Here is a 24,238-nt window from a genome sequence, read left to right as displayed (position 1 = left end):
ATAAAATTAATATGATCTTATTATTTGACTTGAGAAATTATGTCTTTGTTTTTTGTTTTTATCAGGTTTCACTTTTGTCCATACTTTTCCAATTGTGTGTAAATCCTTTCTCAAACAGTTGAGATGACACTTCTGCCTTCTTTTAATTTCTACACTCTGGTCCAGTTTTATTCATTCTTTAATTCTGATTTTTTACTTTTCTTTTGTAACCCTGACTGGCTGTTGTCTTTAGAGAGAGGAAAGGAACAGGTCACTAATTCATTCTGCAGGAAATCAGCAATTCTCATTTAAAGAACAGAAAAATCAGCTATTCTACAGTAAGCATTTGGAAAAGCAACAGGAAAACAGCTGTGTTGTCTGCTGACAAAATAATGCCATTTGATTTTTCTTAATCAATGCATCTTCCCCAAATATATGCGTTGTAAAAGCAACTGTATGAACAGTAATGCCAGAGGACTCACATACCATGTCATACACAAGGTTTATTTCAAAGTAGCAGCAAAAGACCTCAGGGCTAGCAGCGCTATCTGAAACAAAACAGGCACTTTTGGAGTTAAATTTCTGCTAGTGATTAGAGGTAGCATCATGGGTTCCTGCTCCTTACTACAGAAACTGCTAGCACTGGCAGCACTTTCTCTTAAGAAAATAAACACACTCATTAGACAAGGTAGGCCACCCACCTGCTAATGGGCTCCTTACACACAAAACAAAGAATAATCCATGTGACTGAACATACTGACACAGCACTTGGCCAAAGAGGAGGACAGCATGACTAATCTCAGCAGCCTTTGAGAGTCAGAAAGGAAGAGGTAGTTCTCAACTATTTTGAGACTCAAAAAGTATGACAGAAATGCAAAGATAAAACACCTCAGAACTAGACCATAAAAATGGCCTCATGTTAGAAATGCACTAAGGAAATACTATAATACAAGGATCCTTTTTAGGTATAGTGACCCTAATAATACAGGCTGAGACTAAGTACAATCTGCAGGATGAACCAATTCTCAGCAACATGTTCTCTCAAAGACTTAAAGAGGTAACAGTAGCACAGCTGGGCCTACAAAGTAGTTCACATACCAGGTAAACATCATGATCAAGGTGCGTCCCAAGAGAATCTTATATCGGAACAGATCCAAGAAGCTGCCAGCCTCTCTGGAGCTCCTCTCTGCTGGGAGTTTTAATGAAAAAGTGCACTTCTGCTTGCGGTTCCTCTTCGCAATGAGGTAGAGGGCATCTTCTGCTTCATTCAGCCGGCCTTGTGAATAGAGCCAGCGGGGGGACTCTGGAATGAATCTGAAACACACATACATACACAGACAGCTTTAAGGCTTTTCTTTTCTACGAGGCTGGACTTGTTTACAGAAATAAGGCTGAAATACATTTCAGTATAAAAGAATTTTTCAAACAACCCTTCATGTATAAAATTCACTTACTGAAACAGAGACAAAGCATGTCAAAAGGAAAGGGAACATAAGCCATATGTAATTTAGATACCAAGAAATTACACTGAGTATATACATATATACACACATACATATATGCACACTACAAGTTACAGTATCATTAGGATCCTGTCTTCAGAGACTTCTGAATTAAGGAGGCACCACATTACAAGAAGAAACACAGCATGTTTTTGTAACACCAACTAGCTGTCTTCGTCTTCCACTTCTCATTTTCCAACTTTTTCCCAAATTCTCTCCTGTAGACAGGAAGGCAGAGGCTGTACATAGGTCATGCTCTTGCTCCCCATGAGCACTGTTTACTTGATAGGTCTGTAACTCCAACACAGCCTACAAAACAAATCTATTACTTTCAGATTCCCAGAACTAATTTAAACTTTAGTCTTTTGCCAGAAGCTTTAAGATTTTTGCCTCTGACCAGAAGTGACATTTTTGCTTTAAATTTAAAGGAAAGTCATTCAGTGCTTTTATAAAAGAAAAGAGCTTAGAAAGGAACATGTTTTCTTCCTCATGCTAAAAAAATGTGGTAGTATTTTCTGCACAGACTAATTTTTAAGTCATGTGGGAAGGAGGCAGTGTGAAATTTGGAATAAAAAATCCTTTCTTAGAGGAAGACAGGCCTCTGAGCACAGCTCTGAAGTCCCAAGCATAAAGCACATAAAATTGTACATATCAATCTGAAAGTTAAAAATTTTTTCCAAAGGCCCCAAACACCACTAAGTTTTGAAATATCAGAAGTGTCATCTCTGCCTTTCACCTCACGAATAGCCTCTAAGACCTTTCCCTGAGTTCTGATGTTTCCTTTGAAAGGGTGTGTTGACTCTTTAGCAAAGAGCTTTATTCAAAAAGTTAGTTACTGAAGTTAAATACATTTGGAAGGAAAAAAGCCTTAAGTTTAAACAGCAGCTAAAGTTATTTTATTCTTTCAGTTACTGAGATTTTGCTGTCAGGAAGTATATAAGAAAAGAAGAGAACACTGCATCTTATAGCTTTCAGTTCTGAAGTCCACAAACACAAACCCCCTACTATCTTAATAAAGAAGCCTTCTTCCTATTCTTTGCTAATCACATTTGAAAAATAAAAGGAAGCTGCCCATTTCTTTTGCATGTCAGCTTTAAGACTGTACGTGCAAGCAATTTTGACGCTGTTCCTTCTGTATAAGCACAATTATAAGAGAAACATCATGTTATCACATAACCGCAAAAACATTTCTGTATCTTTTAACATGTATATATAGTGTCTTGTAGCATATCAGACAACAGTTTAGATCACCTACATATACCAGTTGAAGAATAGGATGCGCTTCTACACCACTGTAGAGACTGTTCCCATCTACAGTAATAATGCATATACAATACAATGTACACTTACATTTTCAAATACTGCAGCACTGCTATTTAAAGAAAGCACAGAACATGGGGTGGTAGAGGTTGAGACAAATACCTTAGTCACACCATTTCATGCCATCCTAGAAAGGCACCTTGACTTAGTAGTTTGGTTTGTTCATTTTTTTTTGTTTGTTTTCTTATTTTTTGACATCTTTCTTGATGAAACTCCATTTGAAAACACTTACAGAGAGAGAAGAAAGACGACTGTTCCTTCCAGGTTAACCACAACAGCCAGAGTCCTCCAGGAACGAATGAAGTACCCTAATAAAGCATACTGGGCAATTCCCACAGCAAAGAACAAGCCACCAATAGATCCTAACATACAATTAAAAACAAAACAAAACATTGTCACTCCTTTAAGGAACATTACTAACCCTCAACACATGGGATGAGACAGAAACTAACACTTTATTAAGAAAAATTCACTTAGCAATATAGGCAAAGCCACAGCTATTTGACCAAAGAATATTCTGTCTTTCACCCATGCAGGGCCAAAGTATTACATCTAATTGCAAAGATCAGTACAAGTCCAAAGCCCCATAAACAATTAAGTCTTGTAATTCCAAATATAAGTATGTTTCAGCTTTCTATGTGTAAAATAAATACTACAAACCATTGGAAAACTGGTATTTTTAGAAATATATAGTATTCATTTGTAGCTCTCATGATTTGTAAGATATCCTGTTTTAAAACAGTCTCAGTATAGCACTTCCTTGGCACTTGTCACAGACTGGGTAAGTCAGGCCCCAGAGCTTTAATGGTACAATTTATACGCATCATACCTGAAGGACAGCTTCAACACTAGCAACCAAGACAGTTATGGGTGTCTGTATCTTTTGTTCTAAGGTTGATTACCACATGGGACAACTTTTTTTTTTAACATATAAAAAACAGTTGTCTCATCTTCCCATTACATAAAAACACTTTGATTTCTTTGAGAACTGCCAAGAATGAAAGAATTGCTATTTAGCATACAAACACTAAGCTCTGTTTAGCAGAGTCCAAAATTCTGATGGATAGAGCTCAGCTATCACAAACCTTGGATGAGTATTTAGCTGTGTAACATTCACATGGGATGTTTCAACTGGACCTTTGTCAACTTGAGTGATGCAGAAATCTGAATGGCCCCAAGTCATCTACTGTGCTTGTCTAAGGTTCACATTAAACAAAGCAGGGCTCAAAGGCTGTGGTCACACAGATGCTCAAGCAGAGTTAAATTTGCAGCTGCTATGGTGTTAGTTTTGCTGTGTCTCAAGTAGTGTGTGTGACTGAAATCTACAAATTCTGATAATAAAGACACTGGCACTCAAACTTTACCTGCTAATGCCCAGTAGGCAGTACCCACACACTCATTCAGTAGAACAAAGGCCACCAGTGACATCCCACCATTCATCATCCCTACCAAGAAGCGAGAGATGGCAAAGAATTCATATGAGGGTGAGAATCCATTTGCAATGGCAAACAAGATGTCAAGAGCAAAACCTGGAAAACAAGGCAAAAGGTTTCATTTCAGAAGAGTACCTAAATTAAAACAGAAGCATTTATCAGTATCTTTACTTGATGTTCAGTGGCATCTGTCCTAAGTAATCACAATCAACAACTACAGCACAGGTTTGGGCAGAAATTTAAGTACCTAAAGTCAGTATCATAAAGGGGGGACACAAAAGGAGTGGTTTCTGATACATAATTTGCAGTACTAAGCCTTCAAATTCAGTTCACGGCAGACAACTTTTTCATATACTCAGAACTACTGTCTGGCTCCAGTTAAGATGGCTTGATATTTATCCCCATACAGAAGCCACAGATTAAATATATGACCAAATATCTCCCCTCATTCTTGGAAAGTAGTCTATACAAACTAGAGAAGAGAAACATTACCAGGGGACAGTACATGGGGAGTTTGCACTGCATAGCAGGCCCACCTTTATCTGCTTTGAATGAGGCTGTTCCTTTAAAAAAAAATTTGTTTTTTAATTCTACATGCTCATCCATCAACACACAACTTTATAAATACATACACAAAACATGAAGTTCCAAATGTTCTTTGATCTGGGGACAGTGAAAAAGCTTATGAGCTTTAAAACACAATGAGGATCACAAATACACACAAATTAAGTCATGCTGACAGGAGATAAAAGGTGCAACAAATTCTGAGCAGGTTATACATGTAAGAACATTGCTAACAAATTACTAGAAATATAAATTGCAACATATGGATATCCCATGAGCATGACATGCATGAGTGTAAGCCCTTATGGTATGATTCCTAAATCCAGAACACCTCTCAGATATTCAGATGGTGACTGAATAGTCAAATACTAATTTCTTGTCCCTACTTATATTCCTGAAGTATAGTGGAAGGACAAAACAAAAAAATAAAAATCACAGCACATGATTCACTGCGGCGTATCAAGCTCTCAGCAGAAACTGGGCTCTTGCCACTGATCTTCAGAGACACAACACCTCCACTTCATTCATTTTGTTAGGTGGCAATGGTTACCTGTGAGATAGACTTTCTTCCTCCCGAAGCGATCTGAGAGCTGGCCAAAGGAGATTGCTCCAACAAACACACCACTGAAGTAGGAAGAACTGGCAGCACTGACTTTGTACGATGTGTTGCCAATTAAAAACCACTGGATGGAGGGGGAAAAAAAAAAAAGGCGAATTAACCAGAATCCAAACAGTTCAGCAGTTCACCAACAGGTAATAGTTGGAGGAGGGATGACACATACTTTAAGGAAGATGAAACTTTGCATAAGTCTCTTGAGCATCACATTCAGTCAGTCATCAGATAGTCACCAAAACACAACTGCTGTCTCAGACTCACCGGGTGGTACTAACCAATTGCACAGTTCCCCCAAATCACGTGCAGTCTTTGATTTTGAAATCAAGGACAGATCCCTCAAAGAATACTGTAATTTTTGCAGCCTTCTCCCACTCTCCCTTTTATTGCCTTTTCTCACATAAATCTATTAGCTTAAACAGACTCAGTCCTACCTCTTGACATATGTCACCACAGTGTGTAGGCACACTATGCAAAAATAAAAATTGTGGTTTATGTCCAAAGATAATCTGGCATATACTCCTCCTTATGAACTGTCTTGTCACTGAGAAACACCGTGGTAGCATTAGACAGGTTTTCTGGTATTGCAAATACTCATCTTTTTTACAGTGGACTTTGTGTCATTTCCAGTTCTTCTCAATTCCAAATACAAACCTGATCTTCCTATGTTTGCTTCTTACAGACTTAATGTCTCAGGTTGAACCTGACAGGAAATTCTTTCCCCCACAAAACTGTAGAATGAAAATATGCCACGCTCTCACTGTTCAAAAGTTATTTCCTTTTGTATTCTAAAAACTCCACATCTTGTGTTCTTTAATTTTCTACTCCTCTTGCATCTTGAGATAATGCTTCCTTTTAGTGACACCCAGCTTTTCTTCCTGTACTGGTAAGCTGGTGATTATGTCGTTATCCCTGCAATAACACTCTAATCTTCTCCTCATAATCGTCTCTTCCTCTACCAAAATCCCATTAGATATCCTTCCTAGCAAAGCTTATATTATTTCAAAGCTCAGTTATAAACTACCTCACCATGAGAACAGAGCCATGCAATTAAACCTCACCAAGATTAGGGAGCTAACAAAACAAAATCATTCAGAAGCTCCAAGAAAATAACTTGCTTACTCTCAGTATATGCTTCATTTTGAATTGTCACTTTAATGGTGAGGTGTTTACTGATACAGTAGGTAATGTGCCCATAAAGCATCAAGACTAACAAAATTCAATTCTAAAACTAACCATGTGACCACAAATCAGCTTTTGAGGCTTCTCTAGATTTTAAAAACAATTCCTACAAAAATACATTTGTATAATAATAGCATATGAGATTAATTTTATCTTGAAATAACACGGTCAGTTTGTTTTAGAGCTACAAGAATCATGCCCTAACTTTTGGTATAAAAATTAAAAAAGCTGCCAACACTGAAACTCAGCGACATTAGATGCTTTCTGAATCATTCAGGGATTAAGGGATAATTTGGTTGCAAAGCAAGATTTGTTCTGCAAATTAATCTCAACAGCTAAGAAGCCCTTTAAAGGGATCAAGGCTTTTCTCTTCTACATAAAACATGTTACATATAGATGCTTGATATTCATAAATCAAGCTTTTCACATCAGAATATTTTTCCGTGTAAAGTTGCAATGGTCACGTTATTACTAAGTGATGCCACAAGATAAGCATTAAAAACATCTTCCTCAAATGTAGAAAAAGCTTCTTTACACATCAGTAATGAAATTAGATAGTGATAAGATATCCCCCAAATAAGTGCAATCTCACTAAAATCTTTGTATTTAGCACATAACTTCCAAACATACCACATATCCAGCTAACAAATTTTGAAAAAAATGTATTTAAACAGTGGGAAATGGGACAGGTAACAAGATTTTATACACATGGGCCTTTACTGAGAAGTATGTTAAAGAACTACAAAGCAGAATCCACACAAGTTGCCTTGGGATTTTTTTCTTTTTTAGTTTTGTATTTTTAAAGTAAACTTTGTTCTTTACCTGCATTTCTTATTTATGCAACTAAAATGCATAAGAATCTTTATAAAATTTATGTCCTAAAACACTGCTGGGCTCCACAAACATGTCTGACTCGTCAAGTTTAAAAGAATAAAAGATTCTTGGATAAATTAAAAAGCAAAAAAGAAACAGCCCAGAGAAAGTTTGAAAACCTTACTGAGCTTTAAATAATGCTTAAAAAAATCCACCGACCATTAGGATTTTAATTTAAATAGTGGCATAAGTACTCGTATCCTCTTTATTACCAGAATAAGAAGCAATGCCTGTTGTACACAACTGCTTGGTACTATTCCAAAGCTCGCAGTTTTTATTAATATGCTCATAACCAATAAAATTAAGTGCTTTACCGGACTAATTCAGATAGCATTAATACCTCTGGACAATAGCCATGAATTATCAAGCGGTACGACACTTGACTCAACTGTACAGCTCTAAACTCAGGTCTTGTAACAGATGCACTCAGATAAGGCTCTTGCGCAGAACAATTTGACGTTAACAGATACTGAAAGCCCCAGGAAGGGCAGGTGTTGCACACACAGCGCAGAGTCTGGAATCATTTCTGTAGGGACTGTGGCTAGACCATGAAAAACGACACTTAGAAAACACAGAGGCTACACCAATAAAGCTAAAGCTTGTTTTGGGATAGAATGGGGGCAGTTGCATTGTCCACCTGACTCCCCACTGCCCATGTCTTCCCTCATATCTGGAGCTGCAAAGACTGCAGAAGCCACTTCCTCTCCAGTTCCTCCACTGCTTGCTAGCTGCATGATGGATGCACCACACGTATTTGACCTTAGCAAGGGAATCACAAGAGGTGGCCAGAAAGAGCTCAGGGTCCATAAAGGATTTTGAGCACATGAATACAATGAATGGCATGATTCCAGCTCAATTGTGGAACCAGCGTACAGGATCCAATACATAACTTCCACATGGAAAAGGTGGGAAGTTTTGGAGCAGAACTTTGGTCAAGATCTGCATAGCAAAATAAGGCTAGTTTTTGTTGCCAGTAAAGATATGAATAGATTACCTGTTCTCTACCTGGAGGTAGCACCTGTTTCCTCAAAACATGCATTGGTATGGAAGAAAGAAACAGTACAACCAGCACCCTGCAACTGACCCAGTAAGATTTACTACTCACACACGAGGCAGCGAAGCACATTTCAGACTTACCTCAGAGACTATTGATGTGAAGCTGCTGCTGAAGTGTACGTGTTTATGCACCTCACTGCCATTGGCGGTCAGAAGCCATTCCCCAAAAGCTCTCTGCTCACTCGCTGACTGGTTGCTATGGCTCTGATTAACTGACAGCTCTTGGAGATCCCAGTGGTAGGGAGGAGTTGCACCCACCAATGCGATGAGGATGGCTTCAGTGGCCACATAGAGCTGGCATGAAAGACAAAAAACATCAAAGATGCTAAACATACATCCAAGCAATGTTTCCTCTGCAGTTGGATCAAATCAGTATTAAAAAACATTCCTATTTTATATTTGCCTTCTACCACTACAAGATGCCATGTATAGCCCCCATCTACCAAGTATCACACACTAAAGAACCACAACTTCAACATGGTTGTTCTTGCACTTTTTATCTGTTGATTATTTGAGAGAAAAGTTCCCCTCTTGACACCCTTCCCTCAGTCAGAGGCCCCCCCAACTCCTACACATAGCAAGTACACCTCCTGGACGCACGAGAAGTTGTTAGTAGTACTAAAGAGACAAAATAAAACTATTCCTTAGTGCAATTATATTACTCTACTATATCCTCTCCCTCCACCTCTGTTGTTCATTCCTCTAATTTGATATTTGGAATAGATCTCCTCCTCTGTTGTTCATTCCTCTAATTTGATATTTGGAATAGATCTCCTCCTCACTGTTTCATATCTAATCTTTCCCAGTTTCACCAAAATTAATTGTTTCCTATTTTTTAATCTTCTGTGAACCTGTTTTACTCTTAAAAAAGAGATAGAGGTGCACATGTGAATGTACATATGCATTTTTTTTATACATCTACATGCTTATACATACACAAAGACTAAATACAGTGATTAACAGCTGGCTTTGTTTAGGAAAGAATAAATAAAACTGCTGGAAACCCAGTTGTTTCAAGCCTGATCTAGAGCTGGGTCACTGCTGCTTGCTCAGAAGAACATTCACAGGCCACTGCTTTAACAGTCTACATTGCAACTCCATCTTAAACCCCAGTGTTTTCAGACCTGTTTGAACATAGAAGTGCCATGAGTTCTGCAACAGCAGACAGATGATGAAGTCTTCTGAGACAAAAGCAGTTGCTGGTAACACCACAAAGACTCCCCACTCTCCAAATAAAACTGCCTCATCTCAAGCCCTCACTGAGGAACAGTAACTCAGCACAGCAGCTCCTGACAAAAAAAAAAAAGAAAAGAGGATCCTGTTAACTTCTCCTGCTTATTTCCTCCATAAAAAAACCTCAGCCATGCCACTCCATTCCTCAAACCCTGCTTCAGACACCTCCTGAATACAGTCCTTGCTCTGCTCCCCGCATCTCCTCTGTATGTTCTTGGTAAGAGTGTACCCACAGGAAGTGTGTTCTCTCAGAAGGCTGCGACACAAATAATTCTCAAAACTGGGAAGACCATAAATAGGCACAAAAAAAAGAAGTCTGAGGATCTCTGAATTCTGATGCAAGCAACACCAGGTAATCCTATTCTGTACAACAGCTGAGCAGTCAGAGTTACACCCAGATCTAAATGAGAATTACTACTAAATTAACAGAGACCCCATGCTTACCCAAAAGCATTTTCTTTCCTTCAGCTCCTTTTTGCATTCTACATGATAAACTGCTGCGGTAGTGGCAGGAAGTAAATAAGTATTTCAGAAAAATCATTCTCTCTCCATTTTCTAATATAAAATTATTGAATATCAAAAGGAATTTGGAAGAAAAACTACAATCTGTTAAGTATGTTATTATTTAAGCTAAAGAACAACTTCTAGATAGACAATGATGAAAAGTAGACGACCTCATCTGCGAAAGGCAGCAATGACTAAGATTACATGGGGAAAGAGGTGTTAAAGAGCTGAGTGGCCATGTTGCTAGGGATGTATGGATACGGTACTCAAGAACAGTTTGAAATTACTGAGAAATGAGAATTACAGGTCATGATCTGTGGTGCATCCCTGTACTCTGACTCGCTCAGACAATTCCGTGTCAGGACTAAGTGATAACATCCTTGCTTTTGTCTTGTGAAATAATAAACATATTTTTGAAGTAGTTCAGGAAATGAAATCCTCAAGGCATTTGGTTTAGAGAAAGAAAGCATAACGCTTTTCATTTTTGCTCTAGGTGAAACCCGCCCCAGCTACAGAAAACTAAATCAAAAAATAAGTGATTGCAGGCACACAAAGAAACACTACAGATATTTCTTCAATAAAAAAAATTCAGCCTTAAGCATCCTAGTGGCTGCAGCAAGCAAGGATATAACAAAGATAGAAACACTTTCAATTGATCTGTTGAATCAGAAAAATGTATGAAGATGGAGACATGTCTTGATGTTATCAAATATTATTGTTCTATATTCAAGTTCACTGGAGTCACTGCTGTCACAAGATTGTTTTTCCTAGTGATCATCTGCCTTGTACTTTGGGTAATAGGCATGGTAAACCTTCTTCATTTCATTGCAAAAACAAAACCGAAAACCACAAAACACCCCTCAAAATTCATTTACACTTCTGAAGACCAGAAACGTTTTCTAGAAGTGGTCTTAAACATGACAAAGTAAACTCCAAACTTAAAAACTGTATTCTGAATTTCTTTAACATTGAAATAAAGGGCAAGGGTTTCTGTTAATGAATCTGGAGATTCCCCCCTTAAGAATTCTAAATGCTTGCACTTAGCAATAACATAGTTGTGTAGACTGGTGATCAATATAAAATGCTATCAAATCAGAATAGAAATAACAACTTTATAAGGCATAAAATGGCTACTATATGCACTGTGGCAAACAAAGCCTGTCATTTTTCATTTGTTCTATAACCCATATAGTACAAGTCAAGCCAAATTTCTGTTATTTAATGTATACCTTCTATTTATAAAACATTTTAATTGGCTCTACATGGATGTTAACAGTTCCCCACCGAATTCCCTGCACTGATCTGTATTAATCAAGATGAATACCAAGCACAGGGGGAAGAGGCAGCAGCTCATAGTCACTGATGATGAAATGCTGAGAGTTTTGTTAGTTTGGTTTAAGTTTCTCCTGTTTGTTTATATTGTCTACAGGTTAAAATTTTATAGTTGTCTAGATTAGAAGTCCATGGTGTAAGGAAATGTATTAAAAGGTAACATCTGAATAACCTGTAAACTTTCATTTTCTCTGCTAAGTAGAAGGAATTTTAGTTAGCCATTTACAGCTATTTCATTAACAGGTTTTGAAGTTAACTTAAAATTAACATTTTAAAATTAATGTTAATAGAAATGCCTGGAATATATTGACCAGCTTTCTTGGTGTTCATTTTCATAATAAATTACTTCCAAGAAAAATGTAGAATCTCTAGTAAGACTAGCAAGGAAGGAGGAGGAAGAACTTAAATATTTTCATTTGTGAATAATGAAAATATACACACAAAAATAATTTAAGAAACTCTTTTAGACCTCATAATTTACCTGTTATGAAGCACAAATGAAAAACAAAAGCAAGACTTGAATTCTATTAAGTGCTTTCAACTTTTTAAATCAGCTCATTAGCAATTCACAACCAGCCTGGTCATTCTAGACAAGTATCAGCTGAAGCATTCACTGCTGAACAAAACAATGAGTAAGCCACTAACTTCTGACCTTTCAAATAGAGAAACATTAAAACTGCACCTTGAGGAAAGACAGAAATTAAGGACGAACAATGAATGACCTTGCTCTGGTAGAAGCCTACAATGAAGACAGGGTTATATTTTAGGATTAGAGTCATTTCTCCTGAACCCATGACAAGCAGCTGAAAAGCTGGAGGGCCACCTTATTTTTGCAAGTCTGATGATCTCATCTGCTCTGAGTTATTTCAAAAGGATGATTTGTCTTTAAATTCACATGATTTCCACCCCCCCCTTCAATAACTCTTGTGTAGAAAAGCCCTAAAACATCTTTCTGCTGCAAAAGTATTATCTGCTGCTAACACACTCTTCTAGCAAAGTATCTTCCCCCTCTTGGTAGCACAATAAGAGAGAACACCTTAAGACAGAAGGAAAGTCTATGTTGTAGTTACAAAGCAAAGAATCACCATATGCGGAAGAGCACAAGGTAATCTCTCAGACACTTAACAACCCCAGCCACATTCTGATAGGAAAAATTCCCCATGAAGAATGTAACCACTGTTGATTATTACCCGTGCAACAATGCATTTGACACATATTTTGAAAGAACTTAGAGCTTCTGTAGAGAAACTGAGAAAAATCTACCTAATTTAGAGTTTTTCAACCTTAAAAGGTAGGCCTCCAGAATCCACAGAAAAAAGTCTAAAGTCTGTCCACGCCCATACATAGCTTTATTCTAGAATTCTTGAACATCTACATTGAAATCTAACACTGTACAGCAAACCACAACTCTCAGAGCCTCATTTCCTACAGGTTTGTGGAAAATGTCCCCTTAGCTTCCCCTTCTCCTCTGTTCCAAATGTCCAAACACACACATATCAACTCTGTTTCACGCTCAGTATCATTTTGGTGGGCAATGGCAGCGGTAGGGGTTCGGTGCTCCTTCTGCTCAGACCAGCCAGGCAGCACATCTGCAGATCAGTCAGGTGACTGCTGCCACCAAACAGCACATGCACAGACAAGGCCTGCTTTACTTCCCATCAGCACAGGCAAACATTTGAGTCTCAAGAGCAAATAGCTTCATTGTACAAGTTTTCTGCAAAGGTAGTTCAAATAGTAGCCAACTCCTGTGTACATACCTTTGCCTGACAGGGCCATGGGAACACTACACACACCTTGTACTTGTACTCCTGCCTACCTAATGATGACAAAACTGGTTATAGCAATGGTGATAGGACTGCTGAACACATACTCAGGCTCTCAACTCCAGGTGCTTTAATAATTATTTTGTAGTCTATCACAAGAAAATTAATCTACCCTTTTTCTGGCAACATGCAGAAGCGATCTTTACCAGCAAAATTTAGTGAAGTACTTTCAGCTCTGCACTTTTGTCACCAGTGCCGTTCTAGAGATCCAGTTTTTTAGGTAAATTGATACCATTTGAGATTTCTCAGTTATTGTCAATGAACCCAAGACAGAGGGTATGTCAAAGTCTGCTTATAACTGGAGAGCAAAACAGAGGGTGGAATGCAGACAGTGACAAAGGAAAGTCAAAACAAAGTTCCACAAAGGGTTCTCCAAGAACAAAACAATATTCTTCACACAACAAGATCACGAGTGAATTTAACTCTGAATATGCATACTTCATTAAAATGTGCCAATAGCATGAGATTCTTCTACCTCTTCCACCACCCCATTGTCCCAAACACCACAATACACAAATAAGAAAACTTACCATCAAAAGACAGGTTGCTATTACTTCCTGCAAGCTATATTTCTCCACAGTGCTATAGATACAGATAATGAATTTGCTGTTGAGTGCTCAAAAGCACTCAACTGCTCAAAGTCAGCTGTCAGTCTTGTACTGAAGCAAAATCTTGCAAGACAATTATCTATATGCTTTGCTCTGGGACAGATGAAACAACTCACAGGACTGAAAAAAGAGCTCAATAGGATTCCTCTACTGTGGTATACCAGTCTCTCGAATAAATTAACACCTAGTGTGCTAACCTACCCCAGAAACATAAAAAGTGACCATAAATACATCTTTTTTTTTCCTTCAAAATAACATGTAGAGGCAATGCACATAATACTAAGGAGACCTGGAATTTGCTAGAGACCTAGAATGGAGAAGCAGGTGCTACAATGCTTCTGGCACATTACAAAGTACACCACCCAGAAAAACCTCACAGCCTTGCCCTACAAAGCATCAAGTTCAGTGACAGAAATTAACAAAAGTTTTACTATATGTTTAAACAGTTAGCACAGCAGCTGACTGCATGCTGGTAGACTGAAAGCACGAGTCCAGAACTGCTTCAGGCAGTATAGCCTAAAGCATTTGCATTTTTGTAGTATGCTGGACTACGTGCAGCAACAGTTAAGAAAGGCAAACATACTTATCTAGCATGGACTCATATACTGCATCTCAAAGGGCTGGGACAGGACTTGCCACTGCTACGAGTGGATCACCCTGAGCAAGGGAAAAAGTCACCCTCACATCACAGGTTGACAGGCCTCTAAACATGAATAAAGAAGTTGGAAGTATTATTTTTCTGCCTTTAAAAACAAAAGGCAGAAAGAAAGCTTAGGTGCCTTATTAAAATATCTACATGTAAACTTCTAGTTCCTCTCTGCCAAAAATGCTCACACTGCTAAGTTAGAGAACCAAGCCAATAAACAAGAACCAAGAACCAAAATTACAAAAAGCACTATAAATACTACCTCTGCTTGAACAGGAATATTCAAGGAAGTTAAATTACATTAATGTGTGATCAAGCGCCAAAACTCCTCAGTTGAACACCAACTATACAGTTTCATCAATACCATGTCAGAAGTGCCACTCCTCTCTTCTTATATAAAGAAGGACTTTTAGGAGAACAAAGCAAAAAAGTGCCAGAAGTTCCTATTTCAGTTTATGAATATACTACAAACCAGCCCAGGACTGAAGCATCTCAATGACATTATAGGATAACATGAAGAAAGAGTCAACAACTACTGGTAAAATAAAAAAAGCAGGAATTGTGGGCTGACAAGTATCAGGCAGGGTTTAGTCCTGCTTCCACAAGCATGATTATTCTTTTGTCTGCATCTCATCTTTGTCCCTCTTTCTCTCCATATCTTCCAGCCTGCTTTGGCTATCAACTTATCTGAGTCAGAGCCAGTATCATAAGAGATCAAAGTTCACACCTTAGCATGCTGGTTTGGGACACCGCCAAAGAATATTGGGTGAGCTTCTTGGTCTCACAAGAGGGAGCTCTGCTAAGACTATGAGAAGAGCACATTCTCGGCTGTGCCAGGACTTCCTCGCTACCAAACGACTAAAGCATTTAACTTGGTAAAAAGATGCAATAAAAGCATACACTGATTACTTCAGAAGTTTCTGCTATTTAAGTATCCAGACTAAAAGTCGTTGCTGACATTTGTATAAGCTGCTTTCATTCATTTATTCATTAAGGACTTGCCTGAGGATAAGCAATTGGATCTACTTGTTTTTGGTTTTTTTTTTTTAAATTAAAAAAGTCTTGGGTTTACTGCTATTTCAGAGCAACATGATGGTCCAGAACTGAAAGAATAGTGTTTTCCAATTTTGTGGTGGAACTTGCTAAACTAGTGATTTTCAACTTACAGCCTACAGGCCTCAGAAGTCCCTGAATTACTACTTAAAGTTCTGGGAAAAAGAATTAAGAAACACAAAGCTGTCAGTCTTAAATTTACTGTACAAGGATTTAACATCTCCAGTGGGAAGTCTGTAGGGGGTCTGCAAACTGAAAGAGACTGAAGAGCTCTGGTCTTTCTCGATATATTTAAGACACCAATAACTGAACAGCATACCACAAACAGCTGGAATAAGCTATACATACAACTCTCTTCAGCTTTCCTTATCTGAGGATCTCAAAAGCTTCATTGCGCCTTCCAAGGCAAATTCTTAACACTCTTTCCCCCAAAGCCCACCAGGATTAGGAAAATGACCAGGTGAACACAAACACAATGTTTAACCAGGTTAAGTCCCAAACTCAGTCAGAGATCATATTGTAAACAGACAAGACCTAGAAAACAGATGCTATTGCTCCAGAGGGACTCCAGTCCCACTGGGCTGGTACTTGCAAAAAGCAAGCAGAGGTTTTACTTAATGCAAACAATACACATGAAGCATTACATTACCTATAAATAGAAGTAGTTATATTAACTACTCCAGTTAAAAAAAGCATTTGAGAGCACAAAACTTTATTTGGTCAGAAATAAAGAGCAACAATCATGTGCAAGTTGGAAACAATTATTCTGAGTTCAATTACACATCTACCAGTTCTATCACCCGAGAGAAAAGAAATTAGAGTCTCTAAAATGGAGGAAGTGTCAGTGAGGAGAGCCTTGATGATGTGGCTTGCTAGTGGAAAAATACAGGTAATTTATTGCCTACAAAACTTGGGAAGTTAGAGACTGTGTGTACACATGTGCAGGGAAGGAGGAAAGGGAGAAAATGTGTCATAATACAAATATTTTTAATCCATAGTCTTTGCTGTCCAGTAGAACTACGCCTGTTAACTCCCAGGCTCATCTTCTGAGGGTGCTCAGAGGACAGACTGGCTAGATGGATTGTTTCAACAGTTTGCCAGGCTGAAAGCCATCTTGATTAATAGCAGAAGATGGGATTGCTTCAGCTCCCGCTGAATCCAAATACCATCCCATTGCACAAAATATTCTATGTAACAATAACTTTATTGTTAATAATCTGAAAACATCTCCTCATATGTTTTACCCACAGTCCATATAAAGATGCCAATCACCATTGACACAGTGCCTCCCAGGCACCTTTCATTCCCAGTTCTTAAAGACATTGCAAAAGCAAGGCATTTAGCCACAGCTAAAGAGCCCCAGAACGAGTTCCTTCTGACAACTGCACTCTTTACACAGCATGTAGCCTTCACTTTTAAAAAAAAAGTTTCATTTGTTTTTTTTAAATAGGCAGAAGTATCTGCTTCCTTCCCTCTGTTACTAGGCCTTCAGAATGTCTACTTCTCTGTGCTTCTCCCAAAACTCATGCTTCTTGCTATGCCCATCAGCAATAATTCTGTTAAGGTCTTTACAACAGCACATTGAACATGCATCTTCTAGGACCGAACTGCACAGAAGCTGAAGTCACCCTTGTAAGCCAAGTTGCAAAAGCTGACTAGATGTGTTTATATGGATACATGCACACAGAATGTGGTTTCAGTGTCGGAGCGAACGTAGTGATCATTAGAAGAGCAAGAAGACCTGGTAATTGTGAATGACACTTAGAACCACCTAAACATGAGCTCAGTTACCTGTGCCTTGCAGTTCACATGCAGCTAAAGAAGGGAAAGTCTCAAAGCTACAGCTCATGTTTCTTCTATGCCTCAAGCTTGCTCTGACCATACTTTTCCCCTGCATACAAGCATAAATTTCAAGCTTAGCTATATGGATGATACACTGGTTTGGATTAAGACACAACATAATTTTGAGGGAAGATGGAGACGCAGGCAGCTAAGGTATTCATGACTCCACTCAGGATTATTTTTGGAAGAAATGATAGCAAGTTAGCTATTTAAAATTAATCAGCAAGGAAGCAGTTATTAGAATTTAGACTTCTGCGTTATATCTGAGAGTTGAGGACCCCACTGCTAATGAAACATGTCACAACTCAACATTGTTATTTCAGGTTTTCTGCAGAATATAATGCAATGTCTGCATCAGCTGCATTCATGTTTTTAAGGTTATAACTATAATAAAAGAAAATCACTTATCTTTTCTGATAAGGAACAGTTAAGGATCTGAAAGAAGTAATTACAGACAGACCACACCGGGTCTTGACTGTATTTCTGATTCTTCTAGCAGCTATGTTTTATTTACAGAAGGCCACTAAAGGCCCAAGGAGTCTTGGTTAGCATCTAAATCATTGAAATGAAATGTAACATGTGACCAAAGAATTACCTTTCTTCCTTAAAAGATTCCCCCCACCCAAATGGAGCAAACGGTAGGATTGGTCTTCACTTAGAAGTTCCACCAACTTTCAGGTAGAAATATTCTTCACTAAATGAGTAGCAGCATATCTTTCTGCGTGGTTGTGGGTGACTTACACCCACCTAGTTTGTCTTCCTAAGCAGGAATAAGCTATACCAGAACAAGGAATTATATTCAGTGATGCAACTACTCTAAAAGCCTTCATCACTTCTACAAGGAATGCCACACCATCCTTTAGCATAAGCATGTTCTGAGTAAGATACAATGCACAAAAAGATGTGGTACTAAGAAGCTTACCTCAAGAAATAAAAATTGGAGCCCCTACTTTTTATGTTTGTATTCATGCCGCATTTGAAACCACCTCTCCGCGTAAGTGGCTGCACATTTGACACACATTCCGCAACTGCTTTCTTGAGAATCAGAGAGACTTAAAACTCTTACTTCTCCCATAGACATAAAGAAAAAAGCCAAACAGTGAGATAATCAAAGTGAAGGAAGGTTACACAGCAACTCTGTAAATCCCTTTTTATATCTGCCACCTTGCTTACATACCTTACAGATACTTATAGTTCAACTATGTCTAAGTTACAGTGCAAGTAACTTCAGGTAAACAGCATACCTGTCATGGAAGCCCCTGGAACACCTTCAGCACCCCATACTAGCAATGGTAATGCAATTTGTGTAATACCCATCTCTCCTTCATTTTAAAAATTGTTCATTACATTTCAGATTTGTTTTGCACTTTCTATTCAGATAAAGTCCTAATAGTATACCTCATCAAGGACCAGGAGTAAGCTAAAAGTATTTCATTACTCTCATTACAACTACAGAGTGATGTCTCATGCCATTTGAGAGGTAGAACGTGTACGGGGGGTAGATAAGAAATGTCAAGAAACAGAGTTAAACACGGCTATGTATGGGATCACATCTGTATCCTATCTGAATACAGACACTACTTCTTTTGAATTGTTTCTAAAGATTTGGGATGAGCCTGCCTTACTTAAGCCACATCCCAGAATCTGCTTTCCCTCAAAACAGTTGTGCAGATGGGCTGATTAAAGAGCAGCTTTCTGCATTGGGATATTCTAATGATAGAAGTCATAAATGATCTTGCTGCCAACAGCAGAGATGTTAGCAGCACCACTCATTACAGCTGCACTGCATCAAGAATGCCTTTGCCTTAAAACAAAGTAACATCAAGTTCCTTGAATAATAGTATCTTAACTGTTTTTCCATCTTCCTTGCAGTTAGTAATAAGTCTCCAAGATGGAGGGAAACACCACCCTTGGTAATTAACCATACTGTTGTGCAATGCACATTACCAACTTCAGGTAAAGCCTTTTTCAGCTGTGCAAACAAGACCTCCCTTTTAAACTCTAACATGTTTTAAAAAGCCTTTTAATAGAGATATAGTAGGAACACACTTCTGTTCTCAGATTTCTGCAGGTTCAGTTTGGACTTGGGTAATCCTGTAGCTCAGATTCACTGCTAAAGGCAAACCTCTTTCAACCGCATATGTTGAGTCACAAGAAACCAAGAAACTTTTTTTTTTTAATACGCTTATACACTCTCAAGCATCTGATCAAGATGTGAGATTTTGTCTAATGCTGCTACACACACTAAACAAACACCAAAAGACACCATTCTTTAATAATGCTTCAACATAATTTCTTCAAAGGTAGTGAGCACCCTTCTAGTAACCAATAGGTGTCAAGCAATTACTTTTAGTTCAAAGTAAAGTCCTAAGTATTTTAAGAGTTATCAGCTCCCTTTATTCCTCCCTCACTCTCTTATAGATACACTGGAAATGCAAGACTAATCCAGCCTCAAACTCACATCATTAGTCTATCCCCACATTCTTCAGATAAATCTGGTCTTTGGGCAATTCCATAGATTTGGGAAAAAAAAAGTTTCTCTACATTAGCTGTCATCACTCCATTATAAAGTTAGCAACCACTGCTACAGAACATTCCTAAAAATCTTCCAAAGTCCTAATAAGTTGGTAGTGAATAAGGCAGGCATACTTCAATATAGTCACAGCTCAACAAGTTAATGAACAACAGCAGCAGGTAGCAGAAGAATAATACAAATCAGTGAAGAAGTGAAGAAGGTGAAAGAAGCAGCCCACAAGACTTACACTTAATCTAGTTTTACACTGATGAATACAAAAACATTTTTCTGACTAAAAGCAACTTGGAGGGTTTTTTTGCCAGAGTGTCAGTAAGCTCATTCCACAGGTCAAGTACCAGTTCACTCAAGTCCACATGAAAATTGACTACCATGGGGAAAATCTCACCCAGACATATGTGTTTGGTACAACTTGACTCAAAGAAGTTCTGAGCTAAACTATGTTTGTAATTAGAATTCAGAGACCACATAAATTGGCATATCAGTAAGGCTACATGGTAGAAGTAGTTTACTGCAGAAATTTATATGAGAAAAATGCTAAGATGAGGGGAAAATACATATAAAGTATGAAATTCAAGAGATTAGAAACATGCAGAGATGAAAAAGTACAAAAGCCTACAACGAAAGCAAGAACATCTGCTGGGAATCTTACGGGGCAGGGAAAGCAGAGAGTTTAAGCTCAGTATATTAGCATCAGAGACGAAGGGACTTGACACAGCAAAGACAAAAAGTTTTCACCCATGTGGTATTCTTATCTTTAAGAAAACAGAAATATTTTTTATACCAATAGGCCAATGTGAAAATACAAGCCAACTGAGGGAGCACGTGGGAAGGGACAGGGAAACAAGCAATAAAATGGAATAATCAGTCCATAGCAGAGCCAGTGACATAGACTAACAGGAGTTCTCATTCTGCAGCCAGATGCTGCATCTAATCCACTAAAGGAGCCCATGATTACCTAAATCTACATCACACACACCAGATACATTACTTACCTTTGGGTCCATCCTCCAAAGACTGACAATAAACCAGACAAAAGACTAACAGCGGTCATGGAACCTGCCTTCAGTCTTGCTCTGGCACATCCCAGTGACACATTATGTAACTTGGCACCAATAAAGGAACACAGAAAGCAATCAACCACCCAAGCAGTAGCCAGTTGTATAAGTCCAAATCTATTCACAGACTGAAAGGCAACAAGCTTCACGTCTAAATCCTTTACAAAGTCCCGCACCTGCATGATCTGAAGCAAAGAAAATGTATCAGTCAGGGGATGATCCTCATTGCTAAAGTTTAAGAATTAAAGACAACATGAGAAGAAAAAAACAGACCTGCAAACCTGCTACCTTTTTTTCTTTATGTATTCTGAATTAGTTCCGGGATTTGTAAAGATCTTTCTGTTTACTCCTCCCATGAGAAATGCAAGTTAATCCATTAAAAAGAAAAACAAACAAACAAAAGCATTACAGAACAGCTGACCCATACTACTTAAAACTCTGGGAATACAGAGCACTTGTCATAGTTGCAGTTCATTCCAGAACATGACCAGCACTGGAAGAAAAAATAACTATTGCTTCCTTAATCCTTACTCTTCAGTGAGCATACAAATTTTCTAGCCAGTCAGCCAGCAGAACAAGCTCTAGGCAATGTCTAATTTTAAAGGATTAATCAGCTAAATCAGTTTAAAAAAAAAAAAGAGAGAAACAGTTCAAGGAAATAGAAACCTACGAAGCTTTTGCTGTTCACCATCATAGCTTTGCAAGCAAGTACAGAGTTCCAAACTGACAGAACTAGGCATCTGAATTTTCTTTGGTCATCTCATAAAGCTTCTTAATATTTCTGTCAGTCCCCTACTTGCCAGGAGAAGACATCTTCAATCTCACAGCTCATGACTGGAAGTTCTTGATTACTACAAAATAACGGTCAGCAGAGGCAGGAGGACACTTAACTTCCCCTCTTCCCTCCTGCAGCTGGTAAGTTTCCACAGTGGCAGTAATCCAGCATTTGTCAGCCTAGCTGAATTCACTACAATTAAGTTTTTGAAGAGTTAACATGGAGTAAACCAAACTTGTCTCAGATTCAAACTATATTTTACACCTAGGCCTGACTGTGAAGGTGCACATATTATCCTCATCTGCCCTCCCCACCCCCACAGGAATACACACAAAGATGAAGCAAAGCTGGAAGTAAAGCCAACAAACCTGGTTGCAGAGCACATCACTTGGTCATGCAGTCTCTGAATGATATTATAGTCCACTGTTACTTTGGACTCCATTTTTATCACGAAACTTATGAGAGTTCCAGTTTCATATCTCACAGAATACAAACCTGACTACCCAAAATGTAGAGCCTCATCCAAATACCTAATGCAGAGACACTGCCCCTACATTCTAAGAGTTAAGTCAAGGCAAATCAAAGCACCATAAGCAGTCATAGCCCATCAGCTGATTAGATGAAAGCTTCTGCACACAGAGGTCACTACAGTGACCATCTGCAGCTTTTCAAACATTTCCACCACAAACAAGCCACACACGGCCTAGAAATCACTAGCATAGGCCATTAACTCCAGGTTCTGTAGGATTCCCAGCAGAGTCTCTGACAGAAGTCAGTCTTCCAGTCTAGCTCATGGAAATCTCAGTTTAATTGCACTTCAACCAGCCCTTCACCTGACAAGCTGCATACTCCCAATTTGCTCACCGAGTGACACAAGGCATTACTCCTCAAGCAACGCAGCACAGATGGCATCGGCCATTTGCCCCAAATTCACTCTGCGGAAGTTCACTCTGCCTTTGGACAGAGGTCACCTTTGCCCCAGGAGCACAGCAAACCACTGCAGGCTAAATCCTGAGAAGACCAGTTACTGCCACCAGCAGCCCTCAGCAGAAGACCGCCAACACCAACCTTCACGCCAGGCTGCACTCATCACAGGCACATCCACCCAGCCACTCGAGAGGGCAACTGCCCACAGCACCCACGCTGTGCGGGTGGGGGCATCCTCCTCCCGGCGCTGCCTCCCCCACGGGCGCTCCCACGCGAGCCAGGGCGCTGCACCCCAACCCTTGGGAAAGGGGCGGGAAGGGAGGCGACCTCTCACCTGGAGGAGCACGGCCAGCAGGACGCACAGATACACCTGGTAGGGCCCCATCTGCCCCACCAGCGGGAACGCCTCCTCCACCTCCATCCCGCTCCCCGCCCGCCGCGCAGCTCCCACCAGCGGCCGCCGAGCAGCGCATCCCCGGCCCGGGGCGGGGAGCAACGGCCGGACCCTCGCGGAGGAGGAGGAAAGGGCGGGAGGCGCGAGGCGGCGCTCATGCGCAGGCGCCGGGGAGCGCAGCTGGGTAAGGGGCCTGCCCAGGGACGCACGCGCAGCCTCCCTCCTTCCCGGCGCCCGCCAAGGAAGCGGAAGCGCAACGGCCGCCGTGTTACCGTTACGAGCGGTAGCGCAGGCGCACGTTCCTGATTTAAAGGCGGCGGGAGGGGGGGGGAAGGGAAGGGAGGCTCGCGCGCTGCTCTGGTTGCCATTGGCCCCCAGCGGGGAGAGCGGGGCGTGTGAGGGATCTGGGGGGGGGGGTGGTGGTGAGATGGTGCGCGAGGGGGTGTGTGACAGCACTGCCGGGGGTCTGTGAGAGAGGACTGTGAGGGGGTCTCTGAGGGGTGCGTGAGGTGGGGTGTGGGGTCTGCGAGGGGTGCGTGAGGGCGTTTGTGAGAGGACTGCGAGGTGTCGGGGGGGGGTGTGAGAGGTCTGTGAGGGGTGTGTGAGGGGTGTCAGGGAGGCAGCGCGGAGGTGCCTGGGGCGGCTGGGTTGCTTACAGCGAGCTGGCGCAGGACTGGGGAGACGGGTGCTAGGCGGAGGGGGGGGTGGTGTCCTCATGAGGTGGAGCAGCTCTGGTCATAGTTGTTTAGCAGGGGAGGGGTAAAGAGGCATTACCCCTGGACCCTTGGTTAGACCAAGGCAGCGCGCTGGCCCCGCGGGCTTGACAAGAAGGCTGCTCTGGGTCCATGCTGGCAAGGTAGTTCTGGGTTTTATGGCATACTGCCATGCAGCAGCTTAGCTCTGATCCAGTTTCATCATAAGAGCACGGCGAAGTTACAGTCTGCGCTCAGTGGATTTGCACCTTCATTGAACAGTGTTAGCCCTGTGT

At 40.1% G+C, this 24,238-nt stretch overlaps 1 protein-coding gene across 1 annotated transcript in view; it reads right to left on the bottom strand.

The window, feature by feature from the left end:
* The window catches only part of SLC22A15 (solute carrier family 22 member 15), a 35,574-nt gene extending 12,202 nt beyond the window's left edge, over nt 1–23,372 (bottom strand). Inside the window, exons 1-6 of the mRNA XM_050904720.1 lie at nt 23,191–23,372; nt 8,604–8,816; nt 5,349–5,481; nt 4,166–4,330; nt 3,034–3,163; nt 1,078–1,293 (exon numbers count right to left, since the gene is read on the bottom strand). Coding sequence (XP_050760677.1) covers nt 1,078–1,293; nt 3,034–3,163; nt 4,166–4,330; nt 5,349–5,481; nt 8,604–8,816; nt 23,191–23,277 — 944 coding nt within the window. The 5' untranslated portion in view covers nt 23,278–23,372. The remainder of the gene's footprint in view (nt 1–1,077; nt 1,294–3,033; nt 3,164–4,165; nt 4,331–5,348; nt 5,482–8,603; nt 8,817–23,190) is intronic.
* Nucleotides 23,373–24,238: the final 866 nt, after the last annotated feature.

The sequence above is a fragment of the Gymnogyps californianus genome, chromosome 1, assembly GCF_018139145.2.
Source record: "Gymnogyps californianus isolate 813 chromosome 1, ASM1813914v2, whole genome shotgun sequence".
Lineage (NCBI taxonomy): Eukaryota > Metazoa > Chordata > Aves > Accipitriformes > Cathartidae > Gymnogyps > Gymnogyps californianus.
The sequence above is the reverse complement of the archived record's forward strand: the minus strand, read 5'-3'. Positions and strand labels throughout refer to the sequence as shown.